At 51.8% G+C, this 25,802-nt stretch overlaps 1 protein-coding gene across 12 annotated transcripts in view; it reads right to left on the bottom strand.

Annotated features, from left to right (window-relative positions):
• Positions 1-25,802, bottom strand: part of NCOA1 (nuclear receptor coactivator 1) — a 200,161-nt gene that overhangs the window by 93,146 nt on the left and 81,213 nt on the right. For all 12 annotated transcript variants that reach the window (XR_002101533.1, XM_019537220.1, XM_019537226.1 and 9 more), the window contains 2 exons: positions 15,175-15,280; positions 7,804-7,970 (listed from right to left, as the gene is read on the bottom strand). Coding sequence is in view for 11 of the 12 variants with exons in the window: in XM_019537220.1 (XP_019392765.1) it covers positions 7,804-7,970; positions 15,175-15,263 (256 nt within the window). In the remaining variant the exon portion in view is untranslated. The remainder of the gene's footprint in view (positions 1-7,803; positions 7,971-15,174; positions 15,281-25,802) is intronic.

Below are 25,802 nucleotides of genomic sequence, written 5' to 3'. Positions count from 1 at the left end.
GGCGCGACTTCACGGTCAGGGCGGCTAGGGTCTGGAACCAACTTCCCAGAGAAGTGGTGCTGGCTCCTACCCTGGGGGTGTTTAGGAGGAGGTTGGATGAACATCTTGCTGGGGTCGTTTGGCCCCAGTACTCTTTCCTGCCATGGCAGGGGGTCGGACTCGATGATCTGCTCAGGTCCCTTCCGACCCTAGAAACTACAAAACTATGAATTTCTCTGCTCCGGCTTCAAATTAAACCGGAGCCGGGACAGCCTGAGTCACAGCCGCCAGCGTCCGCACGTCCCAGTGCAGCCGGCGTGCTCTTCGTTTGGTCTTGGTAAGAGTAACGAAGCTGTGTTCTTCCAGCAGGGCTTCCCACAATGCAGGGGAAAGGAAACCTCCACCCTGGAGCTACCCAACCGCTCCAGGGATGGAAGAAGTCAATCTCCGGGGCTGTCAATCCATCACCCTGCACCAGCACTGGATTCTTACTTGGTTTAAAAAAAGACAGCTGCTGCCTATAGTGCCCACCTGCCACCCATGCAGGAGTTTGGTCCCTACCCTGCAGTTGTTTCTAAGTGCCCCAGAGGGGAATTAGGGCCCCACTGTGCTGCAAACTGCACACAGGTCTAATAGGATAGACCCTAGGCAAAGAGCTTAGTCTAAACATCTGATGAGACAGCAGGTGCAGATAAACAGAGGAAGGACACTGGCAGCACAAGGGCCATATGGGATGCTACAAACAGCTATTGTTACACCAAGTGCTTGGTTTCAACTGATTTCAGATTCAGAAGTGCGAATCCACTGTGCTTTTAAAACACCCTCCAATCAGGCCATGTTTAACACCAGCGTGGCCTCAGAAAGAAACTGCTGCTGAGGAAGGATGGGAAACGGTGCCGTGCTTCTGCGGTGCACCAAGTCTCACAGCCGCATGCGTCAGAGGCAGTCCTTAGGAGCATCTTGCTGCCACCAGACCCCCGTTATCGGCCTGCCTGGCCTGGCCGCGCGGCTGCCTGCCTAGCATTTTAAAGCTGCACGAGCCGGGGTTGCCACGTCTGTGACTCAAACCGTGTTGGCTGACGTGGAAGAAACCAAGCAGGATTTGTGGGGGCTCTGGCAATGAAACCCACTAAGTGATGCACCACGGATTCCACGTACAGAACTGGGTACCAACCTGCCACGCTAACACACGGGCCGGGCAGCTCGATATTCCCAAGCATCCATTGCCCTGAAATACTAACGCGCTGCAACACAGCAGGTGCAGCAGAAGGTAAAAAAGCAAATACCGTGGGGGGAGGACATCCCCTTGAATGCTCCTGGTGGTAGAGTTGCTTGTCAAGCAGGTTCGGAGGGTTTTCAAGGACAGTTCTCTGTGCCACCGTTTGAGTGTGCAGAGATCTTGATGAAAAGTTCGATACTGTTTGATTTGGTCTATTAAGATGCTGTATTGATGCTAGTATTATGAAAGGAAATTAAGCCCCCATCAATGAAGGGGCTTTGGGGGAAAGACCTGGTGACCTCATCTTAAAAAGGACACTGCCAAGGTTGATGGATCGCAAAAGAGAAGAGCTTCCCTTTGCTGCTGGCAGCACTGGGGACCTCTCCCTGCTGGAATCCTTCCTTGTGTGAGCAAAGCCAAATCTATTTATCTATTTATTTCAAATTCTGGTGAGAACAATATCTGCTTTTGCTGTCTAAGACAGAGCTCTCCGTCTCGCCGAGCTGAGCTGCAGCCTCTCACCGAGTGAAGAGTTAAAAGCCTCTGGCTGGCTTGCTCCAGCCAGCTTGGGGGCGACCTCGCTTGGATCCTACGTTTACTCTGGGTTTCACAGCCAGAAACATATTGACAAATTGGAGGGAGTTCAGAGAGAGCAACAAAATGATCGGGGCTGGACGGACAGGCTGGAGGGGAGATTAAAGCAGCTGAACGTGTGCACCCAGCGCCATGGTTAAGTGAGGACACGAGAACAGTCAGCAGATAGCTGAAGGTTGTAAACACCAAGGAGGCAGAAGGATAGCAGTGCGTGTGTATGTGTTTGTTCACACACAGGCACATTTAGGAAGCATACAAGAGAGCAAGGAGGAGGAGATTTCGGAAGGGACAAGGCAGAATCGGGAAACGCTGCCGGACACTAACAGCCTGTGGAAAAACCTCCCAAGGAGAGTCGTGGCAGCCCCACTGCCTGCCTTTCTCATACCACAGCGCTGCCCCAGAAGGCCTATGTGCCTCGGGTCACTAGGACAGGAACGGTGCAATCATATAATAAAAGGACGGATACTACTACTAATACTACCATGTGGCTTTGTACTGCATTTGTTCTGCTCACGACTCCGTACAGACATCAATCCAACCTCATCGTCGTCTTGAGGACAGTGGGTGGATAAGAGTTATGACCCCATTATACAGATGAGGAACTGAGGGACAAGACACAGAGAGGCCCTTTCTGGTCTCTCTGGCCTGCCTTCATCCTACAGACTGTGCAGTCACTTTAAATCAGCCCAGATGAAGCATTGCACAGATATCCTATAGGGAGCCAAAGGGACAGAAAGGATTTAGCAGGAGAGTTTTGCTGGGGCCTGATCTCTGCCAGTCTGAGGCAGCATGCACTGAATTCTGGACCTAGAAGGGAGGAAAAGATGACATTTTATATGATGGGACATAGGCAGAACAAGGAGCCAGATCCTATTTGACCTAAGCAGACACAGGCATCTACATGCCATCTCATCCCAGCCTGCTCCACCCCTGAAAACCAGCTCGTGTAAGAAGCATGTGGGTCTTCCTTCCCCTACCTGCAGCCACCGCTACCCTCGGTGACTCTGCCTTGAGGCTAGTGATGGCCTGTTATAAAAGCATCCATGTTACCATATTTTCAGGGATTCAAACAGGGCTGAAGAGGCTGGGGACGACCGTTTGTAATTTAGGGCACATGGCATTTCAGATGCGAGTGATCCCTGGCGCACACTGATTTTAACACCACGTCCCTAACCACACTACACCCAAGGAGATGTGCAACTGGAGCGATGGCTGGTTGCTACATGCACAGCAAGTGTACCTAGACGTCCCTGCAAAAATCACACAAGTGCTAGGTGCTGTACATGTAGTAGAAGTGTCTCTTCCCGATTGCCTACATACACAAGATGAGCTGGGAGGTGCCCACAGCCACACACGTGATTAGGGGTGCACCCGGTAGGAGAGCTCAAGGCTTCCAACCCGGTGCCCCGAGTCCTCTCTGCTTGAGAGTGCCACATGTTGTGTGCCTCATGGAAGAAAGACTTCAAGGCCCACCAAGTTTTTGCTTCCACCTAGCTCTGGTTGGATATACAGCTTGCACCTGCAGACGAGGTGAGGATTACTGTTTTCAGAGCTGATGTATCAAGCTGCTCGACAAAGACGTGACATGGAGATCTGGAGGGTGGACAGGCAAGTGGATCGGTACTGTCCATATTCTCATTAACTGTCCCCCATGAAGCACTGGGCATCACGACTAACATCTGCCACGTGACTCTGCAATCACCCAATGAGTACGCTTCCCTCCACCACCCTTTACTAGGCATTAACAATACGGGAGGCTGCAAGTGGGAGAGGATCAGTGGAAAAAATCCTGATCAGACCCCACTCACACCTCCGCTCTTTGCCGCTGTGTGACACAGGAGACTGGGCAAGACGGACCTGGGGTCTGACCCAGGGAACAGCAGTTCTTGTATTTATGTTCACAGGTTTCCTGAGTACTTCGGGAAGGGAACTCCAGACGCTGGGTTGAACTCTGCTCCATCATCCCAAACGAAGGCTAAAAGAGCAAGAATGAGATCACAGGAAAGCAGGGCTGGAAAGGACCTCACAAGGTCATCAGAACCGAGTAAACTGTCCCAGCCAAGTATCTGTCCAACCTGCTTTTGAAACTTTCCAAGCATGGAGGTGACACTGCCTCCCTAGGCAGCCTGCCCCAATGCCTGCCCGCTCTCGGAGATGCTCAGATTCAGGTGCCTTTCCCCTTTCACCCAAGGGTCTGTGCAGCCCAGCAGCCTCTGCGCACTTCCCTGCTCCTCCCCGGGGAAAGGACTGTGCTCCGATGGCATTGCAGGCCTGAAAAGCAGCATTCATAAAGTCGCCCCAGCTCCAAATTGAAAAACTTCTGTGGGACAGACAAGCGCTGAAATATTACCCAGCTGGCCCCTTCCTCTGCTGCATTTATTGCTGTCTTGGCAGATGAATTTCAGGTTGCTGCCACAGCCGCAAACTGCTTGTTCTGCCAACTGTACATTACTAACATTGGAAGGGGGCCAAACTAGGAATCTTTTCTAAAAGCATTTGCTTCATACTTTAAATAACAGCAGCCCAGCGTGCTGGGGGAGGCGGGGGGGTGGGAGAAGGGGGAGAGGACTTAGCTGATGTATGCAATGCATTTGCAAGATTTCCTCCTGGCTTTTGGCTCCTCCACGAATTTGTGGGACAAAAATAAGCCCCGATCCTGCAGACAGAGAAGCCCGTTTGGAGGCGGGAGAAGGGCCGAGAAGACGTGACCTCTAAATCCTCCGAAGAGGCGAGCTCGGAGGGGCTGACAACGGGGAGGAACCTCCACCGCTGAGTGCTTGCTTGGCAAGCGGAGGCTGAGCTGGGGATTGTTTCCATTCATTAGGAGCTTACACCTGCTGGCTCCCATAACTCCACGACTCGCAGGGAGCGCTGATAAGTGCCCCGTGCTGCACGAAGGCTTTCGCTTTGGCATTTTCTAATCCAACAGAAAAGGGCTCCAGCCACTGCTTCCTCTGTCCGACTCCGCTGCCTCCGCCCCTCAGTTAGGGGCAGCATTGCGAGACCCCGTCTATCTCAGCTCACTTTGGTGCCTTCGGGCAGATTGATTTTGCTCGCTGGGGGTCACTGAAGCAATACAGACGTGCCGCTCTTTGACCCATCAGCAGTGCCACTACGTCTCCTCCCCAAGGTGCTCACAGGTACGTGCCCAGCACGGAGAATCCTCCCAGGTTCTGGCTGTTGCTGGCATGTGGCCTAAATACCGCAGGCAAGCTCCCTAACAGGGCCTCAGGAGTAGGCTGTGTGCATAAAAAACGGGCCACAGACATGCATGTTTTCTGTTGGGCAGGTATGTGTGTCCATGTACCTCCCACGCATTTTAGATATCACCTGTGCCAAGACACTGCAGCCCCTCAGGCTGCTCTCTTGCTTTATTTAACCTCCCGGTGTAGCTCTTGGCCAGTCTTGGTGTACAACTCTTCCACCCTGTTTACACTGCAAGGCCTTTCCCCACATCGTTCCTATTCCCTTCTGGCAGCCAGCATGCTCTGGGGTGCTGAGGCCGACATCCTGCACAAAGGCCTGCACCTATGGCCACTCTGGCCGCGTGTCTGAGCATGACAGAAGCACGGACAAGCTGCATCCGACCCCTGTCCTCAGGCAAAGCTTTGGTGACTGGTGTCTGCTAGTTCTGCAGAGGACGGACAGCTTGGGAAGTAAAGCCAGGAGCCAGCTAATCAGCTGACATGAAGCACACTTTTGAATGGGGCAGAGACAAGGAGGAAGGGCAAGGATGCATGGGAACAAACACCACCTGAATAAGGTTCAGTGCCAGAAATATGTCTCTGACCCCGGTACAAATCTACTGCTGTTTAGATGTGTCACCCTCACCTTCTCCTGCCTCGTGCTTCTCCACGGAGGCACTAAGGAAATGCAGAGGTGAAGTTGCTTTGGTGCCGCACCAGCTAATCCAGTAATAGAGAGCAAAGCTCAAGGAACAATATTTTTAAGTAGTGCTTGTCCTAGTTAATGTTCAGCCCTGCTGTGCAATGTCAAGAAAACTAATGAATGCTGAAGTGCCAGTAAGCAAGAAGCTCTTAAGTACTTACCTACTATGAAATTCTTTTCAGATTTCAGCCGTAACGTGAATGAAATCTGAAAACAGGCTGCCTGGTTCTCCGGGACGGCGGCGCAGCTCTGTAGCATGCACAGGGCTTAATCAGTGATGAATGTTTCACAACTCCCCCCGTCCCCTCCCGCGGAGCCTATGTTCTGCAATTCCGTTCCTAAAATAATAGTGAGCTCGGAGGTTCGAAGCCAGTGCGCCCTGGACATATAGCCTAAAATGGTGTGCTCCTTGAAGAGACGAGGAAGGTTGATGCTACCATGCACGCACACACTCACCGCCAGGCTACAGGGTGTAGAAAATCCTTAACATCTGTTACAAGGCGACGCTGCTTAGCTCTGAAAATGGGCAGCAGGAGAGTTTGGCAGAAGGATCTGGTTGCCCGTCTCACCTCTGTGCAAGGAGGCAGCACACGGGATACATGCAGTGTCCACACCTTGGCTGAAGCACCGAGGACTGAACTGAGCATGTGCTAAAAGCCTGAGCTCCTAGGGCACGAGCTAAGCTGCCACTAGCTCTACAACTGGGGCCAGTAATGTAGGCAACAGAAGGGACCCATAATACATACTCACCGGTAGGATGCAGATGTACTGCCAATGCCCTGTTTATGCCCTTTGGACTTCCATGGTGCCTATTCATAGATGTTTCATAGACATTAGGGCTGGAAGGGGCCTCGTGAGATCATTGGGTCCAGCCCGCTGCCCAAGGGAGGCTGGCCCTCTGCATAGGGCGACTGTCAATCCCCAAAGGAACACGGGGTCTGAGCACCTCAAAGCCATTAGTCCAGGGTGAAGAAAGGGAATATCATCCCATGAACGCAACAGCTTCACACCAAGGAGTAGTGGCACTTCTCTCCATGCCAGTCACAGTGCCTGGGTGTGGCAGCCATAGGTGGATCCGCGGCCCCGACCCTTTCAATCACTCTGGTTGGCAAGACTAAAACCATTTGCCTATGGTCACATAAAGCACCTGTGGAAGAGCTGGGCAAAGAAGCCAGACCTCCTGACTCCTGGCCCTACATTGCAACAGACCGTGCCACCCCACCCCTGCCTACCCCCTCCCTGGTGTAAGCAGAGACTTTGAGCCTCTTGGCAAGGCTGAATTCCTGGGCATAATAAGCAAAGGCTTCAGTTACTGGCAAAGTAACAAAAAGTCCTCCCCTTCCCTCCCCCCACCTGCTTTTTCATGTAAGGAGTTGCTGATGCCATGTGGCAGCCTGGGGAAAGCACTCTATTCAGGGGAAACAGCATGAAGTGCACGCAGCTTCGTACATAGACGCAGGCATCTCTCTCTCCCCTTTTTTGAAGGGGCAGGGACACTGGCATAAAAACTGCCCTTAAATGGGTACAATGATGGCCAACATTTGCTTCTTGCTTAAAGCCACTTCGGAAGGAAACCTGGTCTAGTGAGAGCAGTACAAAAGGGAGACCAGGAATTGTTGCATTTTCTAACCCCAGAGCCCATCCTTCTGCAACCCCGGCCAGCCATGTAGGTTTTCAGGGTCTACAAATGGGCTTAATATGCACGGACCTAACTCACAGTGAGGCTAGAGGTGAGCTGGTTTCAAGGGCCTGACTGCACTTACAGGCAGTCCTGCTCACGTACGTGGGATGCTTGTCAGGGGAAGGACTGCTTCCTTACAAGGCTGGCAGAGCACAGGCAGGGGGATTCGGATAATACCTCGGCTCTACAAAGCACAGTCTCGCAATGAGTCTATACCAGCAGGACAGGCTGTGCTGGGCAGGAAGACAACACCGCATACAGAGCTATGACTTCAAGGAACGAGCCGCAGGGACAGGGGAGACGTTCACGCCAGGGGGGAAGCCAAGCTCTGCCAGGCAGGACCGCCTCTCAGCCACGGCTCTGCTTCGCTTCTCAGTGATCAGAGGGACCAGGAGGACATCCTGCCTACGGGACTCCCGGGCGCCTGGCAGCCGTCATTTACCTTGTTCCAATCTCTTCATCTGCTGGATCTGGTCGACTGTCTTTTTCAGGATCTTGCATTTGTCTGGTTTGACGCTCAGGGTGTCGATGTCCCCGATGTTTGCTGACAGCAGCTCTGCCAGCTCCTCCAAGTACTTGTTCTCCTGCTCCCGGCGCCGCTTCTCATTGCTGTAACAAACAAGAAACGCAGGTTAATTAATGGCTTTCCTGCTGCTCCCCCCTAAATAAGCAAGTGTTTGTATGTGCCATAGGCTCCCGTATTTTTGGCTCAAGGCAGGACTGGCATCTCCAAAATGCAGGGGGACGTGGAGCAGGTTCTGGCCTGGTTTTCAGCACACAAAACAGGCCTGAGTTCCAAGGAAAGCCAATGGAGAGGGGTCCACTACAGAAACCAGGCAGACTTGCCTAGATCGGGAGCAGACCTGTGCCAGCACAACTATTCAGGCTCCATCCTGAGCAAACTGAACAAATTCTACTCCCGTGAACTCTTGCCTACCCAAAGCGCCTGGTCAGACTGGTGCAAGGCATGCCTGACTCCACCTGCAAAGGATCAACAACATCCACCAGAGAGTGGCAGTTAGCTGTGTTAACCCGAGGTTAAGCAAAAGGCAGGACAAGGCAAGACCTCAGGGACTAACTCATTCAGAGATGCGCAAGTTTTTGTAGGCTACAGCAAAAGCTATAGCAGCAGGGGCCAACCTTTTTTGGCCGGCATGGCTCATATTAGCTCCGTACCTTTCCCGAGTGTCGCTCTGATCCCTCTTCCTCCCCTGATCTGCTGCTCTCCTTTCTGCTTCCTGTCCTGTGCTCCCTGCCTGATCTGCCGCTCTTTCTTTTCCTTGCCCAATCTGCCACGTGCCGCACCCAGAGGCTGCCCATGCCACCTGTGGTCCTCATACTGCACGATGGCCGACCCCGAGCTACAGCATCTGACCAAATAGGCTGTAGCTTATGACAGCTCATGCCTCTCTGACTTAATCTATTCGGTGCCACCCTGCTCTGCTTTCTGCTCAACATCAACTGGAGTGCACAGGGGTTGACTTTGAATTGAGGCCCAGGGCTGGGAAGAAATGATGGTTTCTTCCCAGTGAGGGCGCCAATAGCAGCTCTCCTCCCCAAAGCCGAATGCAGGCAGCCTGATACAGCCCCGTGAAGTTTCCCTGCTGCAAAGAGCAACAACTTGGCTCTCAGAGTCACTCCAGAGACTGTAACGTATCCTGTGCCAAAGACACCATAAGCAGGAAATCCAGTGTAATGATCTACCCATGCTGGACTGAGTCTGGAAGCAAGACTGCTCCATCGAGCCCCGTGTAGCAACAGCGACTGGCCAGTGCACTGCACACACACACACGTATGTGCACATAAACTTTATTAGCATGCATCCCTTTCCCTGCAGCCGTGGAGGGACACCGAGTAATAGGCCAGCGTAGAAAAAGCTGTCCCGACATGGATTACTCTCGTTTGCAAGCTGATGTGATGTCAGGGGGAAGTCACGAGTTTGTAACTCAGCAAGAACTCCAGCAGCTCCCGGATCCTAGGGCAGATGCTCCATAGCACGTTTACCGGATAGAAGGAGACAGGGACAATTAAGGAGCAGAAAGTCCCCTGTGCCAGGAGTCCAGGTCAGCAGGAAGACCGGGGGCTTGTCTATCCAGAAAAGCACTCTAAATCAACCCGCTACCGAGGAACGAGGCTGGGCAGAGGGAGAAGCTAAAGGCTGGAAAGTTGTGGCTTTGCTGCCCATGTTGAAGTCGCCTTGTAGCAAATGCTGGCCACCCACTGCTTCCCTCTCTGCAGCTGGCACCCCGACACCTTAGCCCCCCCCTAAGGGATCCAGCCCAAACCCTGAGCCGGCGACATGCACAGATGTTCTGGCCTCGCAGACTGGGTCCTTCTTCTCCTTATTCAATTCCAGCCAGACGATTAGTTTTGCTGCTAGGCCTGCCAGGTGCATACCGGCTCCTGTACGCCCCGCTGTTACTGCCTGCGCTCACCCTCCCACGCGGAGAGCTGGAACGAGGGCACGTGCACCCCTGAAGGAGCCATCGTGCCCTTCATCTTCCTCCACCTCCAGCGGCTTCCTTGGAGCAGGCGCCGCTGGACTGAGATTCACCCTTTTAGGCCTCCTTGCCCCCTCGCTCCCCCTCCACGTGAGGTTGAGGGGTCAGAGATGCAGGAGACGGATGCACCAGACTGATGCAGCAAGCCAGCGGCCGGGGAGGGGGTCTCGTAAGAAAACCTCTAGTTTTTAAAAACAATGAGCAACGAGACTGCAGACCTCTCTGAGACAGGGGAAAATGATGAGTATTTCGGTCTGGCCACTGCAGGCTTAACTGATTAAGCGAGTCTGCTCCAAAGCGGTGGATCTCCGGTGCGTCGCTGGATAAAAGTATGTGTATAAATGCCCGTGAAGTCCGTGGAGCTCAGGTTAAGTCAAGCTCTGTGCAAAGAGAGAGGTAATAAGTGGCTGCTGGTCTTTCGAGGGAGGCACTTTGCGCTGGCTGGTAATTTGGACGGGAGCAGGGACTGCCTGCCTGCGAACTCGGGAGCGCGCCTGGTTCTCCTGGCTTCCCTGCTGGGCCGCGGACAACGATGTGCTCAAGGCATCGCACTCCAGCAAATGGTTAAATGGGCAAAGAGTTTGTCTGGGCTGTTACCTCAGCCCCTCTTTGTTACCGGTATCAGCAAAATCAGAACTTCACTGGACGCGCTAGCTTGTGCTTTAGGAAGTGACCCATTTACCTCAAGCAGAGGACTAAACTGTACCCAATTACCTTGGCTCTAGGGACCCAGCGCACTTGGCAGGGCCACGGTGTGTGTGAAAGAGAAAGCCTATCTGAAAAGTGGGATCTTTTTCCACCCCGATACATGCATCAGAGGAGCTGTTCTATTAACATACAGGAACAGAACAGAGCAGGCAGGAAAGAGGACAGGGAGAAATGGTGTTTGAGAGAGAAATGAGGCAAAATGCCAAAGGAATGAGAACTCCCAGACTAAAAGGCAGAAGTGAAATAATAATTAAAAAAAAAAAAGAAACGAAACAATCAGTTTACAAAAGCAATGAAAGCAAATCCAGTGCACTGCTTGATAAGCAAGTCAGAGGCATCCTACATACCACGGTGAGCCATGCAGATGAATACTGAGCAGAAACCAATTTGACTGCAATGAGTCACTTTGCAAAACATCCAGACCTGGATGGAGACACACTGCATGTCTTGAAGGGCAGGTAAATGTTTCTCAATAGAGTCGAACGCATGTTGTAGTCGAGATCACATTAATTTCCAACCCTCATTGCAAAGCGGGGGGGGGGGGGGGGGCAGAACGACTCCATGTTGTGGTTGAACTCGTTAAGCAATAAACTTAATGCCCCTGTTGCTGTGGCAACTTTCAAATTGTGGGAGGGCAAATAGACCAATTTTCCTTCCATAAAAGCATCCTGAGCATATTCGAGCGGTGGGCTGTTCCCCACGGTTCGACAGCAAACAGCAACGGTTCGGCTTTCCAGGCTTTCGTAAAGGATTGCTGCAATTCAAGCGGCTCTGGACTGTCATGCTCCAGGCTCTGACGGACTCACGGAGCGAAGGTGCCTTTGCCCATCACTGGCGGAAGGTAAAAGGTCTCCCAGCGCTTTCTGAAGACGACGGGATATAGCGCCAGGGGCCTGGCCAGCTTTCCCTCTTCTAGCCAAACTCCTTCCAGCGGCCAACGCTGCGCGTAAGCTCCACGCGTGCCGGCAGGAATTCAAGTCAGCCCTTTCAAAGGGCTTTGCAATACCTCATGTGCCAAAGGAGCCGGATAATCCATGCCAGTGTCACAAATGCAAAGCTAGGGAAGGGGAAGAAAGGTTTTCATGTGGCTGCTGCAGGTTCTCTCTGATCAGCCTGGTCTGGACTGCCAATATCTGTATAGCAAGGTTTCTGCTGGGCGAGCACTATGAGAGTGCAAAAAGCACCAGCTAGTTCGACTAGACACCGCAGGCCGTGAAGAAGCTTCCCAGCCAAGAGAAAGGAGTTCGCCTGTAGCTGAAGAGGAGGCACAGAGACCTTTGCTCCGCACACAGAGGCCGGGACTGCGCTCGAGGGTTTTCATGTCTCAGGGTTTAACCCGGCTCAAGTTGCAACCATTAGCAGGATTAAGACTGGACTTAAAGGAGCATTCAAAACATGTAAAAAGCCCACAGGCAGCTTAGAAGCTGTTTAACAATATCATATTAGAGGCTCAGGAAAAGGGGTATATCGCAAATCAAAAAGAGTACCAAACAGGCCAATAAAGCCCTGCGTGGTTCAACAGCAAAGCAAGACAAAAAGGCATCCTTCAAAAAATAAAAGGCATGCCCTAATAAGGAAAACAGAAAAACTCTCAAACTGGCAAGTCAAGTACAACAGTGAAATAAGGTGCTCCAAAAAACAGTTCAAACAGCATCTAGCAAAACATGCTAAAGTCCATATTTTTGTTAATACATCAGAAGCAGAAAGCCGGCTAGAGAATCAGGGGGGCCGTTACACGATCAGGGTGACAAGGTGCACTCAGGGCTCGTAAGGTCAGAGCAGAAAAGCTAAATGACGTTGCTGCATCACTGTTTCCACCGAAGACACTGGGGAAATGCCTCTGGCAGACCAAGCCTTTCTAGTAGATGGGTCTGAAGAGTTGGACTGCACTGCAGTCACAACAGAGGAAGTTTCAGGACAAAGGGGTAAACTGAACTTACTAAGAAGTCACCAGGACTGGGTGGCATTTCCCTAAGCGCTCTGAACAAACCCCAAGGTGAACGCGCAGAACTGGTGGCAATAGTCTGTACCCCAGCGTTACAAAGGGCCTCCGGGCCAGAGGACTGGGGGGGCTGCAAACATAACACCCATCTTCAAAGAAGGGCTCCAGAGGTGATCCTGGGGACCACAGACCAGTGAGACTCACTTCCATCCCTAGCAAGTTGGTAGAGTCTGTAATAAAGAACAAAATCAGCAGTCACAGGGGCAAAGACAATCTGCAGAGGAAGTCAACAAGGTTTTTAAAGAGAAATCTTGCCTCACCAACACGCTGGAGCTCTCTAAGGGTATCAACAAGCAAGCGGTCAAGGGGGGATCCAGCTGACATAATATATTTGGACTTTCAAAAAGCTTTCGACAAGGTCCTTCACCAAAGGCACAAAACAATGTTGCTGCAGGATTAGAGGGAAGGCTCTTTTGGGGGTTGAAAGCTGGTTCAAAAATGGGAAGCAAAGGGTAGGGCTGCATAGTCACTTTTCGGGATGGAGGGAGGTCAAAAGCGGGGTCCCACAGGAATGTGTGCTGAGACCCATTTTGTTCCATATTTTCTCCACTTGGATGTCTATGTTGCTGGGATCATTTGACCCCAGCTGACTTCCTGGCCCTTAGGCAGGGGGCTGGACCCAATGGTGTCTCTTCCAGCCCTAATGTCTATGCAATCTATGGACCAGTAACCTGGAAATGGGGGTGCACAGTGATGTCTCCAAGTTTGCAGATGATACTAAAATATTCCGGGTAGTCAAGTTCCAAGCTGATGGAGAGGAGCACCAGAAAGATCTCACCAGGCTGAATGGCCAAGAAATGATAGACGGGCTTCAACGTCAACAAGTACAAGGTAATGCAGCTAGGGAAAAATAACCTCAACTACACATACACAGTGCTGGGGTCTGAATGAGCGCGTACGACTCAGGAAAGCGACCTTGGAGTCATTTTACAGAGTTCTTTAAAAATGTCAGCTCAGCACGCAGCAGTGCCCAAAGCAGCTAACACAGCGCTGGGCATTGTTAAGAAGGGAATGGAAAATAAAATGGAAAACGTCACCATGCCATTGTAGAAATCCATGGTGCACCCACGTCTTGAATACTGTACGCAATTCTGGTCCTCACATCTCAAAAAGGATGTAGTAGGTTTTGAAAAAGGTAGAGAGATGGGCAACCAAAATGATCAGGGGCCTGGAGCAGTTGCCAGACCAGGAGAAACTAAAAAGGCTCGGACTCTTCAGCTTGGAAAAGAGAAAGATGAGGGGGATATGACAGAGGTCTGTAATGTCATGAAGGGTGTGGACCAAGTGAATAGGGACCTGTTACTCACCAGAATAGTATAAGTTGGGGGGTACCCACTGCAATGAGCAAGAGACAAGTTTCAAATGAACAAAAGAAAGTACTTTTTTTAAAGCCATGTGTGGTTAACTTGTGGAACTCACTGCTGCAGGAGGTGGCGAAGGCAGAGAGCACAGCCAGGTACAAAAAGGGACTGGATAAATTCATGGATGATAGATCTGTTAATTGCTACTGAAGACAATGGTTGGAGATATTTCCTCTGGCATGTCTAATCCAAAAAATGGTGGGTGCCGGGGAAAGGGATAGATCACTCGAGGGATACCCAGTATAATGCTCTCCCTGTAGAGCACCCACTTCTGTCAGTGTCAGAGCCAGGACAGTGTGCTAGATGGACCATTGCTCTGACTCAGGGTGGCGTTTCTTATGTTCAGGCAGAGCTCGAAGCCACAGACCTTTGATCCAAGTTGCACACATTCTCGGATAACAATTCGGGCATCTGGGAAGGTCCCACATAACCCTATTTCCTCATTTACCACATGCACCCAAATAAGATATGCCTTGTTTTTGGAAGGCAGAGTTGTGGCTGAGAGCTGGCTTTTCCACAAAGACGCTGCGCTACATGATTGCTGCCAGCTTCTTCGTCCCTGCCAGAAAGCAGGAGAGAGTGCAGTCCACTGGTAACTTTTGCATGGCCACTCTCAAATTGCACTGATTTTTGACAAGCTTTATCCCATTGCAAGGATACAGGGGATAAATAGTACTACATAGCCTCATATTTAGGGGGCTTATCCCCCTTCAATGTTAAATACATTACACGATGAACTTACTGCTGCCTTCATATTTACTATACAGAGACTGCCACAATGTGAGTCAACACAGCCAAACACAAACACAGAGCCAAGGGATCTTGGGGTCCCGAAAGAAAAGTGCGTTGCTTGGACACTTGGCATAGGGGGACATACTGGTTGAGGAGACCTGCATGGGTAGAGCAGCCGTTCCCATCTCATGCTGAGAAAGCTCTCTCGGTCCCTCCCCGAGCCATCAAGCGCTCAATTTATACGATCAATAAATTATCTTTGATAACGAGCCTCTATTCGCCAGTTGCCACCGAAAAGCAGGAAGAGCAGATGGGGAGTTATATTTCCATCATGTTCCATCTTCCACCACAGCCACTGATAAAAGCAAAGCTGAGTGCTAGTGGGAAGTGTGAACATTTCTGAGTGGCTCAAACCTGCTCCATCTGCTCAAGCAGACGGGACAGAGAGATGCGGTTGGAATGACAAAGTAGCCACGAGGGGGAAAACGCACGCGCAGCCGTGCACGTACCTCTGGGCCACCGTGTCACACGGAGACCCCTTCCGCTTGCGGGAGTCCGGGTTAGCAGGGTCCGTTGAGCTGTCCCCAAGGCCACTCATCTTGAGCTATGTTGCACCTGCACAGGCAAGAGAAACGAGAGTCAGGAAGCTGCTGGGAAGAGTGTCTGGCAACAGGCACCGATCGCTCCATGTGGGGCAGTGCCAGAAAACACAGCTCACAAAACTAGGGCAGTGGCAAGCGCTCCTGCTGCTCAAAGCCTTCTCCTTCCCGGGCTCTGCAGAACCAGCTCCGCTCTTTGGCCTGGTCCCTGCTCCACCAGGCTGGGACAGGAGCGTGCGCAGACAGCACGTGTGCAGAGGAGGAAGGAGATCTTTCGCAGTCCCACGCTCAGGGTGGTTCTCCAGCCTCTGCTCTGCCCCGTGAACCCTCCCTGTCACCAGTTACAACGTGGACCCAGCTCTCCCGCTCTCCCCTGCCCTTGTAGCTTTTAGTTTCCAGGCCCTACATCATTTTCATTGCCCTTCTCTGTTAACCAGTCCAACCACAGCCCCCGGCAGGCTTTGCAAAGATGCCACCCAGCACCTTGCTTGTTCACAGGCGAGCAGGCCGCTGCACACCAGGAGCAGTTCTGGGACAGGGGTGACTACTCCGAGGCAGCTCGTGGTTCCTCCATCACCCACGGGTCTCTCTGACACACTGAATCCTAACGAGCTGTCCCAGCCCCTACGGTCAGAGCTGTGCTGCTGCCCCCCACTCCTCCGGGAACATATGACTTGACTTTAATTAGAAATGACTCATCCCATTGGATGCAATGGCCTTCCCCAACCCCCTTGTGAACTTCCCCTTTGTGGTCTGATGTCTGTGGGTTAATGACCCTCTCGGTTCAGATCAGCGCCGGGTCCAGATCTTCCTGTCGTGCCGCGCAGGGCACTGCTAGGGGTACATATAAAGCTGGCCAGTCCCTGCTCATCTACTTTAAAAGGAGACTGCTTTTTTATGGTTAGTTTCCTACCTATGGAGCTGCTGCAGGTGCCACCGAGACGTGGGCTTACAGGCGGAAGGAAAGAGCGAGCGAGAGAGAAGTGTTTATGAGACGAATTCCCTGGCTTGACCTGTGGCAGGTTCAGGTGTGCCAGGGCTGACGGTAGTTTTACTAAAATGTTAGATTACAGATTTGTATAGGGCTTAGACAGGGCTGATCCTGCCTCAGGCAGGGGGTTGGACTCAACCCCAGGAGACACCTTCCAGCCCTTCTTTACGATTTCTATACTTTCTTGCTCTTCAAACACGCCCCACATTGCAAAAGTGTTTAAGAGCCGTCCCGCCAAACAGCTGGGCTGTGATTCATAGATGCTAGGGGCTGGAAGGGACCTTACAAGATCATCGGGTCCAGCTAGGAACAGCAACAACCATGCCAAACCCCACTCACGGCTGCTCCCCGGCGAGGAGCTTAAGGCCGCGAGTAAAGAATAAATATCCCACACAGATCCTTATTCCCTCCCAGTGGCTTTGGGTGCTCTGACCCAAGTTGCCTTAAACAAGACTGACTGAGAGTGCTATGCACTCGCCCCTGGAAATCAGCCCCCTCCAATGCTGTCTTGAGATGCATCAAATCACCCCCAAGCAGGACGCTGCCGAATTCCCTGCATGCTCCAGATGAGGCACTGCAGCTGCTTTCCTTTTAAGCTCCTGCAAGGGATGCAGAAAGGACCAGAGCCTCAGCCATAGTTGGGATCTGCATTTCTCCAAGACCTGGAGCCAAATGGCTTGGCCCCCAGATGACTCAGGGCAGCCCCCGAGCCCCCAGGTACCGTGCCAGCTGCAGGGCATCACTGTGGAAGGACCCAAGCAGGTCCTTTTCCCTGCCAGGGGATTCAGCCTATGCAGGGTGATCCCTCTTCTTTCTCCTTAGGCTAATTTTAAGGCTGCCTGGAGCTGCCTCTGTGGCACAAAGGTGCATGCTTTCTATTGGAGACTGGTGTTTAAATGAGCTTTCTTTTCAGCTCCGATGATCTCACATCCTTGAAATCCGTTTGAAAAAGTGGGGTTATTTAAAAGAAACAGAAAACAATTAGGAACGCAGGACTAGGAGGCGCCTCCTGGACTTAATGAGCCCTGTCCCCCTGCACTTGCACGTAACCACTAATATAAGGAAGCTCCAAAATCACCCCCTCAAATCTTCACACCCACCCGGCAGAGCACAGACACAAGCCCCCCCGATACCCGTCCTGAAAGTTTCTAACACACGCAACAAGCTCCGCGTGGCTTGGGAAGCAGCTGGGGTCTCTCGGAGGGTCCAGTCCTGCCAATGCCAGTCACTGCCCAGCCCTGCCGGCTTCTCCGGAGCAGGCGCGGAGGTCGGGATTGTCAAAAGTGCGCAGCCCCTGCCTCTGCTTTGCCCGCTGCGGTCAACAGGCAAATCCCCACTGGTACTGAAGATACCGAGGCCGAGAGCTTTGGAAGACCCCCGCCCCAGCCGTTAAATACCTTCTCCGCATGCTGCTTTCAATCGTTGTGCAACACAACAGCAAAGCGTGTGTGCAGCCAGCACCGTAACAGGGGGTAACACTCTACCACTGCTGCCTGCTAACGGAGTTACTTCTTTAGCTCATTCTGGATTCACAACTGCCTGATGGCACACCCGCGTGCTTTCCGTGTATTGCTCAAAGCGTCTCCACCACCAGACACTGGCATTTAAACAGCAGCGCCACGAAAGAGCAAACCCTCGCCATGCAGCGTGAGGTCATTTCTGCTGCCTGCATCACTCCGCCCACGGTGAAAGCTGTTCCTGAAACTTTTGCAGCAGTATTACCATGGCCAATCAATAATTCCTCCTCGGTGCCAGCAAGGATGAAAGCAGGGCTAGCTGTCCTAATTTAACAAGACTAATCAAGAGCAGAGAAGCTCTGGACAGAAACCCACAAGCTAGCCAAGGACCATGCATCTAATTTTGTCCAGCCTGGATGGCAAAACTGATGCCAAGTACATGCAACTAGAAGGGAGCTAAAAACCCAAATTCCTTTAAAGATTAGGTACCAGATCAGTGGGACCACTGCAGCATCATCACCTGTTCTGGTCGTTAGGGCTCTGGCATTTTTAATTTTTAAGACGTACAGTTGTTCAGCGTTTTCAGCTCTTTCCTCCCAAATGCAGATGCACCAAATGGCAGCTTTCCACCTTTTCCCTCCCTGCTTGTTTATATGCGTGCTGTAAATGGATCAAGAAAACTCGCACCCGACGAGACGCACACATGGAAATTCATAGCTCAATTCGCAGCCGCCAAGGCCAAGCGATTCCAAGTTGCGACGGGGAGCGCAGCTCTTCCAGGCCCCCGCCCCGAGACAGCTCCGGCACGTGAGCAGCTTTCCTCAAAGGAGAAAGCGCTCCTGCGGCGCCGGTGCCAGGGAAAGCAAAGCTCGCCCATCCTACCGAGATCCTCCGTGACTGCAGTGTGACCTTGGCAGTATCAACCGCGTGCCCAGCAAGGGTGAATTAAGGACAAAACTGCAGCCTTTGCCGAAAGCCTTGGCGTGTGTGAAGTCCTTGATGTAATACGTTCGTTGTTTCTTTTTGTTGTAAATTCAGTTTATTTTGCAGTGGAACTTGCCAGGGCTCGCAGGCCAAAAAATTTAATTTAGCCTAAAAATAACTCCAAATGCCTTGGGTTTGAAAACCCTGGCAGCTCAGAGCATGGCCTGTAACACTTGGCATGGGGAGGCACCATCCCGGGGGGCTGCATTCAGGGGAGATGCCAACACGCCTGGTGCCCTCCTTGCTCTACTCAGGGCATGGAAACCTGCAGGAAACTGGATTTCTAAGAGCCGGTTTTGGAAAGGGTCTCACCAGCCCGCAAAGGCCACAAGAAGGAGATACAGGACAGTGTGACGGGAGTGAAAACTAGGTGATTAGCTTGCATTTAAAAACCAAACCAAGCTTCTGCAGGTTCTCTCTGATGCAGACCTTGCTCTTAAACTTTATTTTGCCCGCCCCTGCAATAAAGCAGTCGCTCCTTTGCTGTTCTCCTGGCCAACCACCAGAGAGACTGCATAAAATGTTGCTGCGTGATTTATTTGCTTGTGTTATTTACCCACTCGTCTCCGCCACACTGAGAACGAACACTCAAGCGTTGCACCAGTACACAGTGTGGCCGACACACGCACAAGCCTCAGAGGCAAGACGTCCGCCCGGGGATCAATTGTTCCAAAATAAACCTCTGTTTTGGCTTCACGATGCAAAGACTGGTTTTCGCCGTCGCAACAAGACGCACCGAGGCTGCGTCCGTCCAGCGCTCGGACTTGCCGTTCAGCCGCCAGCCGCACAGACGAGGAAAACCAGTTTGCACCATTTCACTTCCGCGCGTCGTGAAACCAAAGGCAACTGGGCCCATGCGAGTTGTGGGGCCTGGCTTTCCCGTCAGCTCCACCAGTTGGTTGTCAGCAAAGGCTCATCTCAGGCATGCACGAGGCCTGAGGTTTAAAAGCACGAAGACGTGCTTCCAAAAAGAGGACGGTCCAAACCCACTTTCCCTTCCCCTTGGCATTCATCTTGACATGCAACAGCTCCCAGCTGAGAGCAGGGTTTCTTCGTGCCAGACTGTACACGCATGCACGGCAAGAGACGGTTTCCGATCCAAAGAGCCTCCAGTCTGATCAGGCAAGAGGACAACGTCTGGGAGAGGAAAGAGTGGTGCAGACAGCCAACGAGACTTGTCCCAAGTCCCACAGTCGGTGGAGAGCTGGGAACAGACCCCGCATTTCCGCCCGCTTCCAGTCCAACCAGTTCACTCAACTGCCTCTCGGGCCTGTACCACGCGAGCCCGCTGGGTCGGGGAACTGCGCCGCCAGACTAGACACCGCAAGGTCAAGGAGCCCTGCTACACTCGGACGCAAAGGGCCAAGCCCAGTCTCACGCTGGCAGAGATGCTGCAGACTCATAAACCATGAACGGCACTGGGTTTAGACCACGTCTCGGTTTAGACACTGACAAAATGGGGCAAAAAGAGGAAAAAGGAGCATGCAATTACAAACCTTTGGATTAAGGGACATCCTTGTCTAACCTATTCCTAACATTACAGGATCAACCCGGTCGCACAACCACGAAGCACAACCGGAGACACCAAAGCAACCGAACCTGCCATAGGTAAAGCAGGGGGATAAGGGCACTGCCAATGTCCTGCCACTACAAATCTGTGCTGATCTGACCGGAGAGGGGAAAAGGGTATGTGTAAACTTCTTAAAATAATTTTCCATCTATTGACTCCTCTGTGAAATCCTAGGAAATGTGAACTTTCATTTCTACCCAGGAGAACTTTTACAGGCTCTTCTCTGATACCCGACGAAGGATGCTTGTGCCCGAAAGCTTGCAATGAAAGAAATCTTTTTGCAAAAATCTTGTTGGTCTAATAAACGATATCTCCTCTACTACGAGTCCTGATTGCCTTTTCCTCTAGACCAAAACGGCTACAACCTGGATACCTGAAATTCTTCCTGTCCCTCAAGTTGGGGGGTAAGACCCTCTAGCCAGCAATCCCCTGGCTTTAGCCCCAGCGGGCGCGGGCCAGTCAAAACCCCCGGCCTTGCTGCAGCCAATGCCCAATGCTAAGGACACCAACAGAAAAAAAAAGAATGAACCCCAGAGGGAAAAAAATGTCTTCCCGGTCCCCATTTGTCAACCAGCAAACGTTGGCCATGTTTCTACACGGGCTTCCCAAAGCCAGGTACTGCTCGCTATCTGGAGACAGAAACGGGGGCCAGGAAGCCAAAGCGATTTGCTCCGAGGCCCGACAGCGAGTTAGTGGCACAACCTGCACACAAGCCTTTTCTCTTGCGAGGCTGCTGCCTGTATCTCTCACGCAGAGACTTCTCCCTCGCCAGCGATGATTTTCACCCAGAGAACTACTTAAAAATAAATGACGGGCATCAGAGAGAAGCACAGTCAGTAGGCTGCGTTTAAGAAAATGTTTGATGCTACCAAAGTCCCTTCCATTGCAGTTATTTATTATTATTAAAATGTAACCCCATCTGTGCATGCACAGACAGTCTCTCAATTAGAGATAATTAAGAGCACACTCAGAATGCCACAAGGACACATCTATATTGTTCCACTCACAAGTTCATCATTAGCTGCTAATCTAAGCACTTGGGCCATAATGAGCGTTGATTTTTAACTTCGGCAGATTACAGAATAAACACTGACGCTCTCCATCGACAGGGAAGGGGCAGGGGCTGGGATGAGACGGGTGAGTCACTCCGCGGCTCTGCTGAGGCAGGAATGCTGTTTTGTTGGTTTATTTTAACAACAATTTCTGACCTCATTTAAAACAAAAGAAAAAAAAAGACCTGCCATCCTGACCAAACACCCAGGATTTCAGCAGCCAAAGAAAACAAGCATCCCCTCGGTTGCGAGCAGTGGTCCGTTGGCCAACGGTTGCATCCATTGCTTCTGGCCAGCAAAGATTTCTACTCCCCTATGAAACCTAGTTTTATTCTCACTTCATCCCCAGGGTCTCAGTCTCATCCACCTGTTGTGCCCTTTCTAACACCTGGACTGCAGGCTGTCTGTGCAGGATGAGCGTTAGGCAGATGCTGACAGCTGGAGCCTTTGGCCCCGCTACATCCAGCCGTACCTAAAAGAACAGTTTGCATGGCAAAGACCTGGGAGGGGGGTGGCAGCAGAAGCATCTCCCTGTGCTAATGGGAAAAACCAGCAGCAAAAGATTCAAACCAGCTTCCCCTTCCTTCGGAGAGTCTAGCTATTTTTGCAGGGCTGAAGAAGAGCTCAACAGTGCCACTTCTATCCCAAAACATATCCCGCCAAGCCTGCGACATGTGAGCAAGCTAATTGTGTTTAGTTTTCTTTGGGGAAAGGTAGACAGAGGAGACATTGGACTGAAAAGCTGAACGCACCTGCTTTAAATGGGCTGGAATATATCACGGCTTGCTTTCGCCTCATCTCACAAGTCTTGCCTAGAGCAGCCTTAAAAATATCCTCCCGTCCCCTGGGCCAAATCACCAACTTCTCTTCCTTTCAGCCTCCCATTATTACTATTACTCCCAATAGCTTTCAGCATGCAATTCAAGGTGCTGGTTTTGATTTGTAAAGCCCTAAATAGTCTGGGTCCTACATACCTAAGGGACTGCCTTCTCCCTTATGTCCCACTGTGATCCCTAAGGTCAACCGAGAGCAACGTCCTGCGCCTACCATCAACGCACCACGTTCCCTTGGTCATTCCCAGCAGCCGTCCCTCCCTCCCGCTGAGACATGCCGGAGCCTGAGCCTGGCCACTTTTTGGAAGCACTAAGGCCTTCCTTGGGCAGGCATTTGGCCAACAGAGCTAAGCTGGAAAACTGCTTTATGGGTTTCTCTTTCATGGTTTTCTCCGGTTCTGTAAGGACTTCTCCTGTGTTATAGGTCATGCTGCTCTCCACCGGTAGCCTGCCCCGAGCCTCTGCTGGAAAGCACAGCATATACATCAAATAAATACTGCCCCATGCAGAGGGCCCCGCTGCACTGGGTGCTGTGTGTAAGGACAGCCTTTGCCCCAAAGAACTTAAAATCTAAATGGCAGGTGCACAAAGGGAGTGCTAGCACCCATTTTTGGATGGGCAAGGAGGGGTCAAGGTTCCCGTCTAGATCCTCCTCAAGTCAGTAGGAAGAATCTCACCCGTTTCCGCCTGCTTTGGCTAATGGGCATGATGAGGACACTGTAAAAGGCCCCCAGCTGGACAGCCACCAGGGATCCTAATGGAAGAGCAGAACTCTTTCTTCCAAGACTGTGCCCCCTTGGCGCTAGCCAGGGTACAAGCGCCTGGTGGGAGGCAGACGCTGACTCTGGAAGATGACAAAATAATTCCCTGTTCTGGACATGCAGAACTGGTGCCTGGTGCAGGCAAGGGACAGATTTATAAAAAAAAAGACCTGGGCAGGGAGTGCAGTCTTGTGCCTCGCAATTAAGTGCACAAACCCAGGTAAGCACCTTATGCGTTACATCGGGAAAGGCTGGCACAGGGGGTAGGGATCCACAAGGAGGAGGGGAATACCTCTGCTAACTTATGGAAAAGGCCATCTGGAAGCACCTCTTAAGGCAGTATGCACACGAGTCTGGGGTCTACAGCCTGAACCCCACAGTAAGGCTGTCCCTTTGCGTGGAGGTGACTGGTCCACTTTTGCATTGAAGTCACGGCTGGATTAGGGGCAGGCCCCTCTGGGATGAAGATGCAGGAACTCGAATTTGCCAAGTGCAAACCACCAAAGGCATGAGATCTGTAGGGAGACTCCCGACAGCCTTAGGAATGAGTCCAGTTCTGCTGAAAATGATGTTGTGCTGCTGTTCCTTTCACTTGTGCTACCAGCAAACCCCAGCGAGGGTGGAAAACCAGACCACACCTGTGCCCGGCTGGGAGCAGGGAAAAAACCAGTAGCCAGAAAGAAAGGGGGTTCGGAGCAGGCACCAGGGGCCGTCTAAGAGCCACGAGCTCACCGTACATCAGGAAGCCATCCCCCAACACACGTGCATGTGCATGCATGCACGCACACCCACCCACACACACAGGGGCAGAAAATACAGAAGGGGAAAGTGCTGAACAAAAGAATAAAACCTGTTAAAATGGCCACAGCTAAGTTAACAGACCTTTAGTGAACGAATAAAAGATCCCAGTGCCTGCCTTTCTCTTCCAGGAATGATTTTGACAGCTGGGAACCCACTCCACCATCCAGGAGCACTAGGAGGCTTAATTGACTAATATTTACAAAGCACTTTGAATCCTCTTCTGGAAGGCGCCGTGGACGTGCAGAGCGCCGTCATTAGCACACAAGCTATGAGCTGCAACCTGTGTTTACAGTGTTGAAAGACAGGAGCCCAGATGAGCTCGGGCGGGTTGTGTAGGTGCTCACACAGGGCTCAGGAGGGTTGTGTAGGCGCTCGCACACCACCATGACGAACACCTTAGAAATGCCCAACCACGTGCATCACGGAGTGATTCACTCTCAAGGAGCTGCAGCCTCAGGCTGCCATTAAAATGCTGTCATCTCTCTAACGAGTGTTGTACAACAACTGTTCTTCGTGCCAGGAGGAACGCGGCCTCTCTGCCACCTCAAGGTGGCATCTGCCACGTGGACGTTCATGAGTTTTTGTTTCCCGAACTCTCTCATCCTTCACGGGAACTAACTCAGGCTCAAGGGGTAAGCTCTGGCATTGAGCCGCCCTACTTTTGCAAGGGCGGGAAGTCTAATATTTGGTAAAACATGCAGCAATGCTGGCTCAGATGACCATGACTGCTCATTGGGAATGAGAGCTCATGACTCAGAACACGACAAGCTGTACAACAAATGCCAGCTGATGACCAGTGGGGATGGTCCTGCTTTGAGCAGGAGGTTGGACTAGCTGTGATCTCCTGAAGGCCCTTCCAGCCTTAACTTTCTGTGATCAAGGGTAGTCCATGGGGACTGAAACGGTGACCTCAAGCACGAACGGCATGAGAATGACACAGGAGTAACTCCTTTAGCTCAATGCAGACTCTACAGGCCAGCCACCAAGGAGGGGGGGTTCAGTAATATTCAAAAGAGATGCATCTCCCAAGGATCAACTCTATTACTACCTGTGGCTCCGAGCTCTGAAAGTTATGCTGTGCCGTTCCTACAATGCCGAGAGGTCTATTGCCCACCCTGAACCTGCTCAGTGATCCTCTGTCATCAGCAATGCCATCTGCTTTGGAAAGCATGGTGGATTAGGATCACTGGGATGTAAGGCTGGAAGGGACCTCGCAAGGTCGTCTAGTCCAGCCCCCTGCTCAAGGCAGGGGCAACCCTGACTAACCAGCCCCGATGAGCGTCTGTCCACCCTGCTCTTGAAATCTTCCAAGGATGGAGATGCCACAAATTCTCCGGGCAGCCTGTTCCAGTGCTTGACCACCCTCAGAGTCAGACAGCTCCTCCTCACCTCCAACCTACGTTTTCTTTGCTGCACCTTGAGGCCACTGCTCCTAATCCCGTCCCCTGTGGCTGCAAAGGAAAGCCCCTCTCCATCCTCTCTGTAATCACCCGTCAGGTATTTGAAGACTGTTATCTCATCCCACCCTCAGCCTTCTCTTCTCCAGACTAAATCGTCCCTGTTCTTTCAGCCTCTCCCCTTAAGTCTTGCCTCGCAGGCCCCTCCATCTCAATGAGTCCAGAAAGTGCTGTAGAAGGTGACAGAAAAATAAGCCAGGGGAGAATGAATTCCCCAAAGAACTGTAACAAAACCTGACTGCAAGTTCAAAGAGAAATTCAGCAAGGACACAACAGGAACACACGCACAATCTTCTTTGGTACAAAATACTGCAATGCAAAGAGAAAGAGATACCAGACCCAAAGGCCTGATGTTAAAGATGCGCTCCGGGGAACCCACTGCCGAACAGAAGCAGCCGATCAGAAGTGAGAGGATATAATGAATCTGGACACGCCGTTTTCTTTGCAACCCGGACTCAATGCAACAGCCCCCGCTCAGCCCAAAGGGGTCTTTCAAACGCCAAAGGGGGGTACAGACAACAGGGTGAAATATTAATTTGCTCAGCACCGTGTAGGCAAGTCTTCCACCTGTGGGACAGGATGAGCTGGGTCACGACGGGGACTCATCCAGAACCACGCAGTGAGGAGGTGCC

The sequence above is a fragment of the Crocodylus porosus genome, unplaced genomic scaffold, assembly GCF_001723895.1.
Source record: "Crocodylus porosus isolate Cpor-Errol unplaced genomic scaffold, CroPor_comp1, whole genome shotgun sequence".
Taxonomy (NCBI): domain Eukaryota; kingdom Metazoa; phylum Chordata; order Crocodylia; family Crocodylidae; genus Crocodylus; species Crocodylus porosus.
Note: the sequence above shows the minus strand (reverse complement) of the source record. Positions and strands in the feature narration are given on the sequence as shown.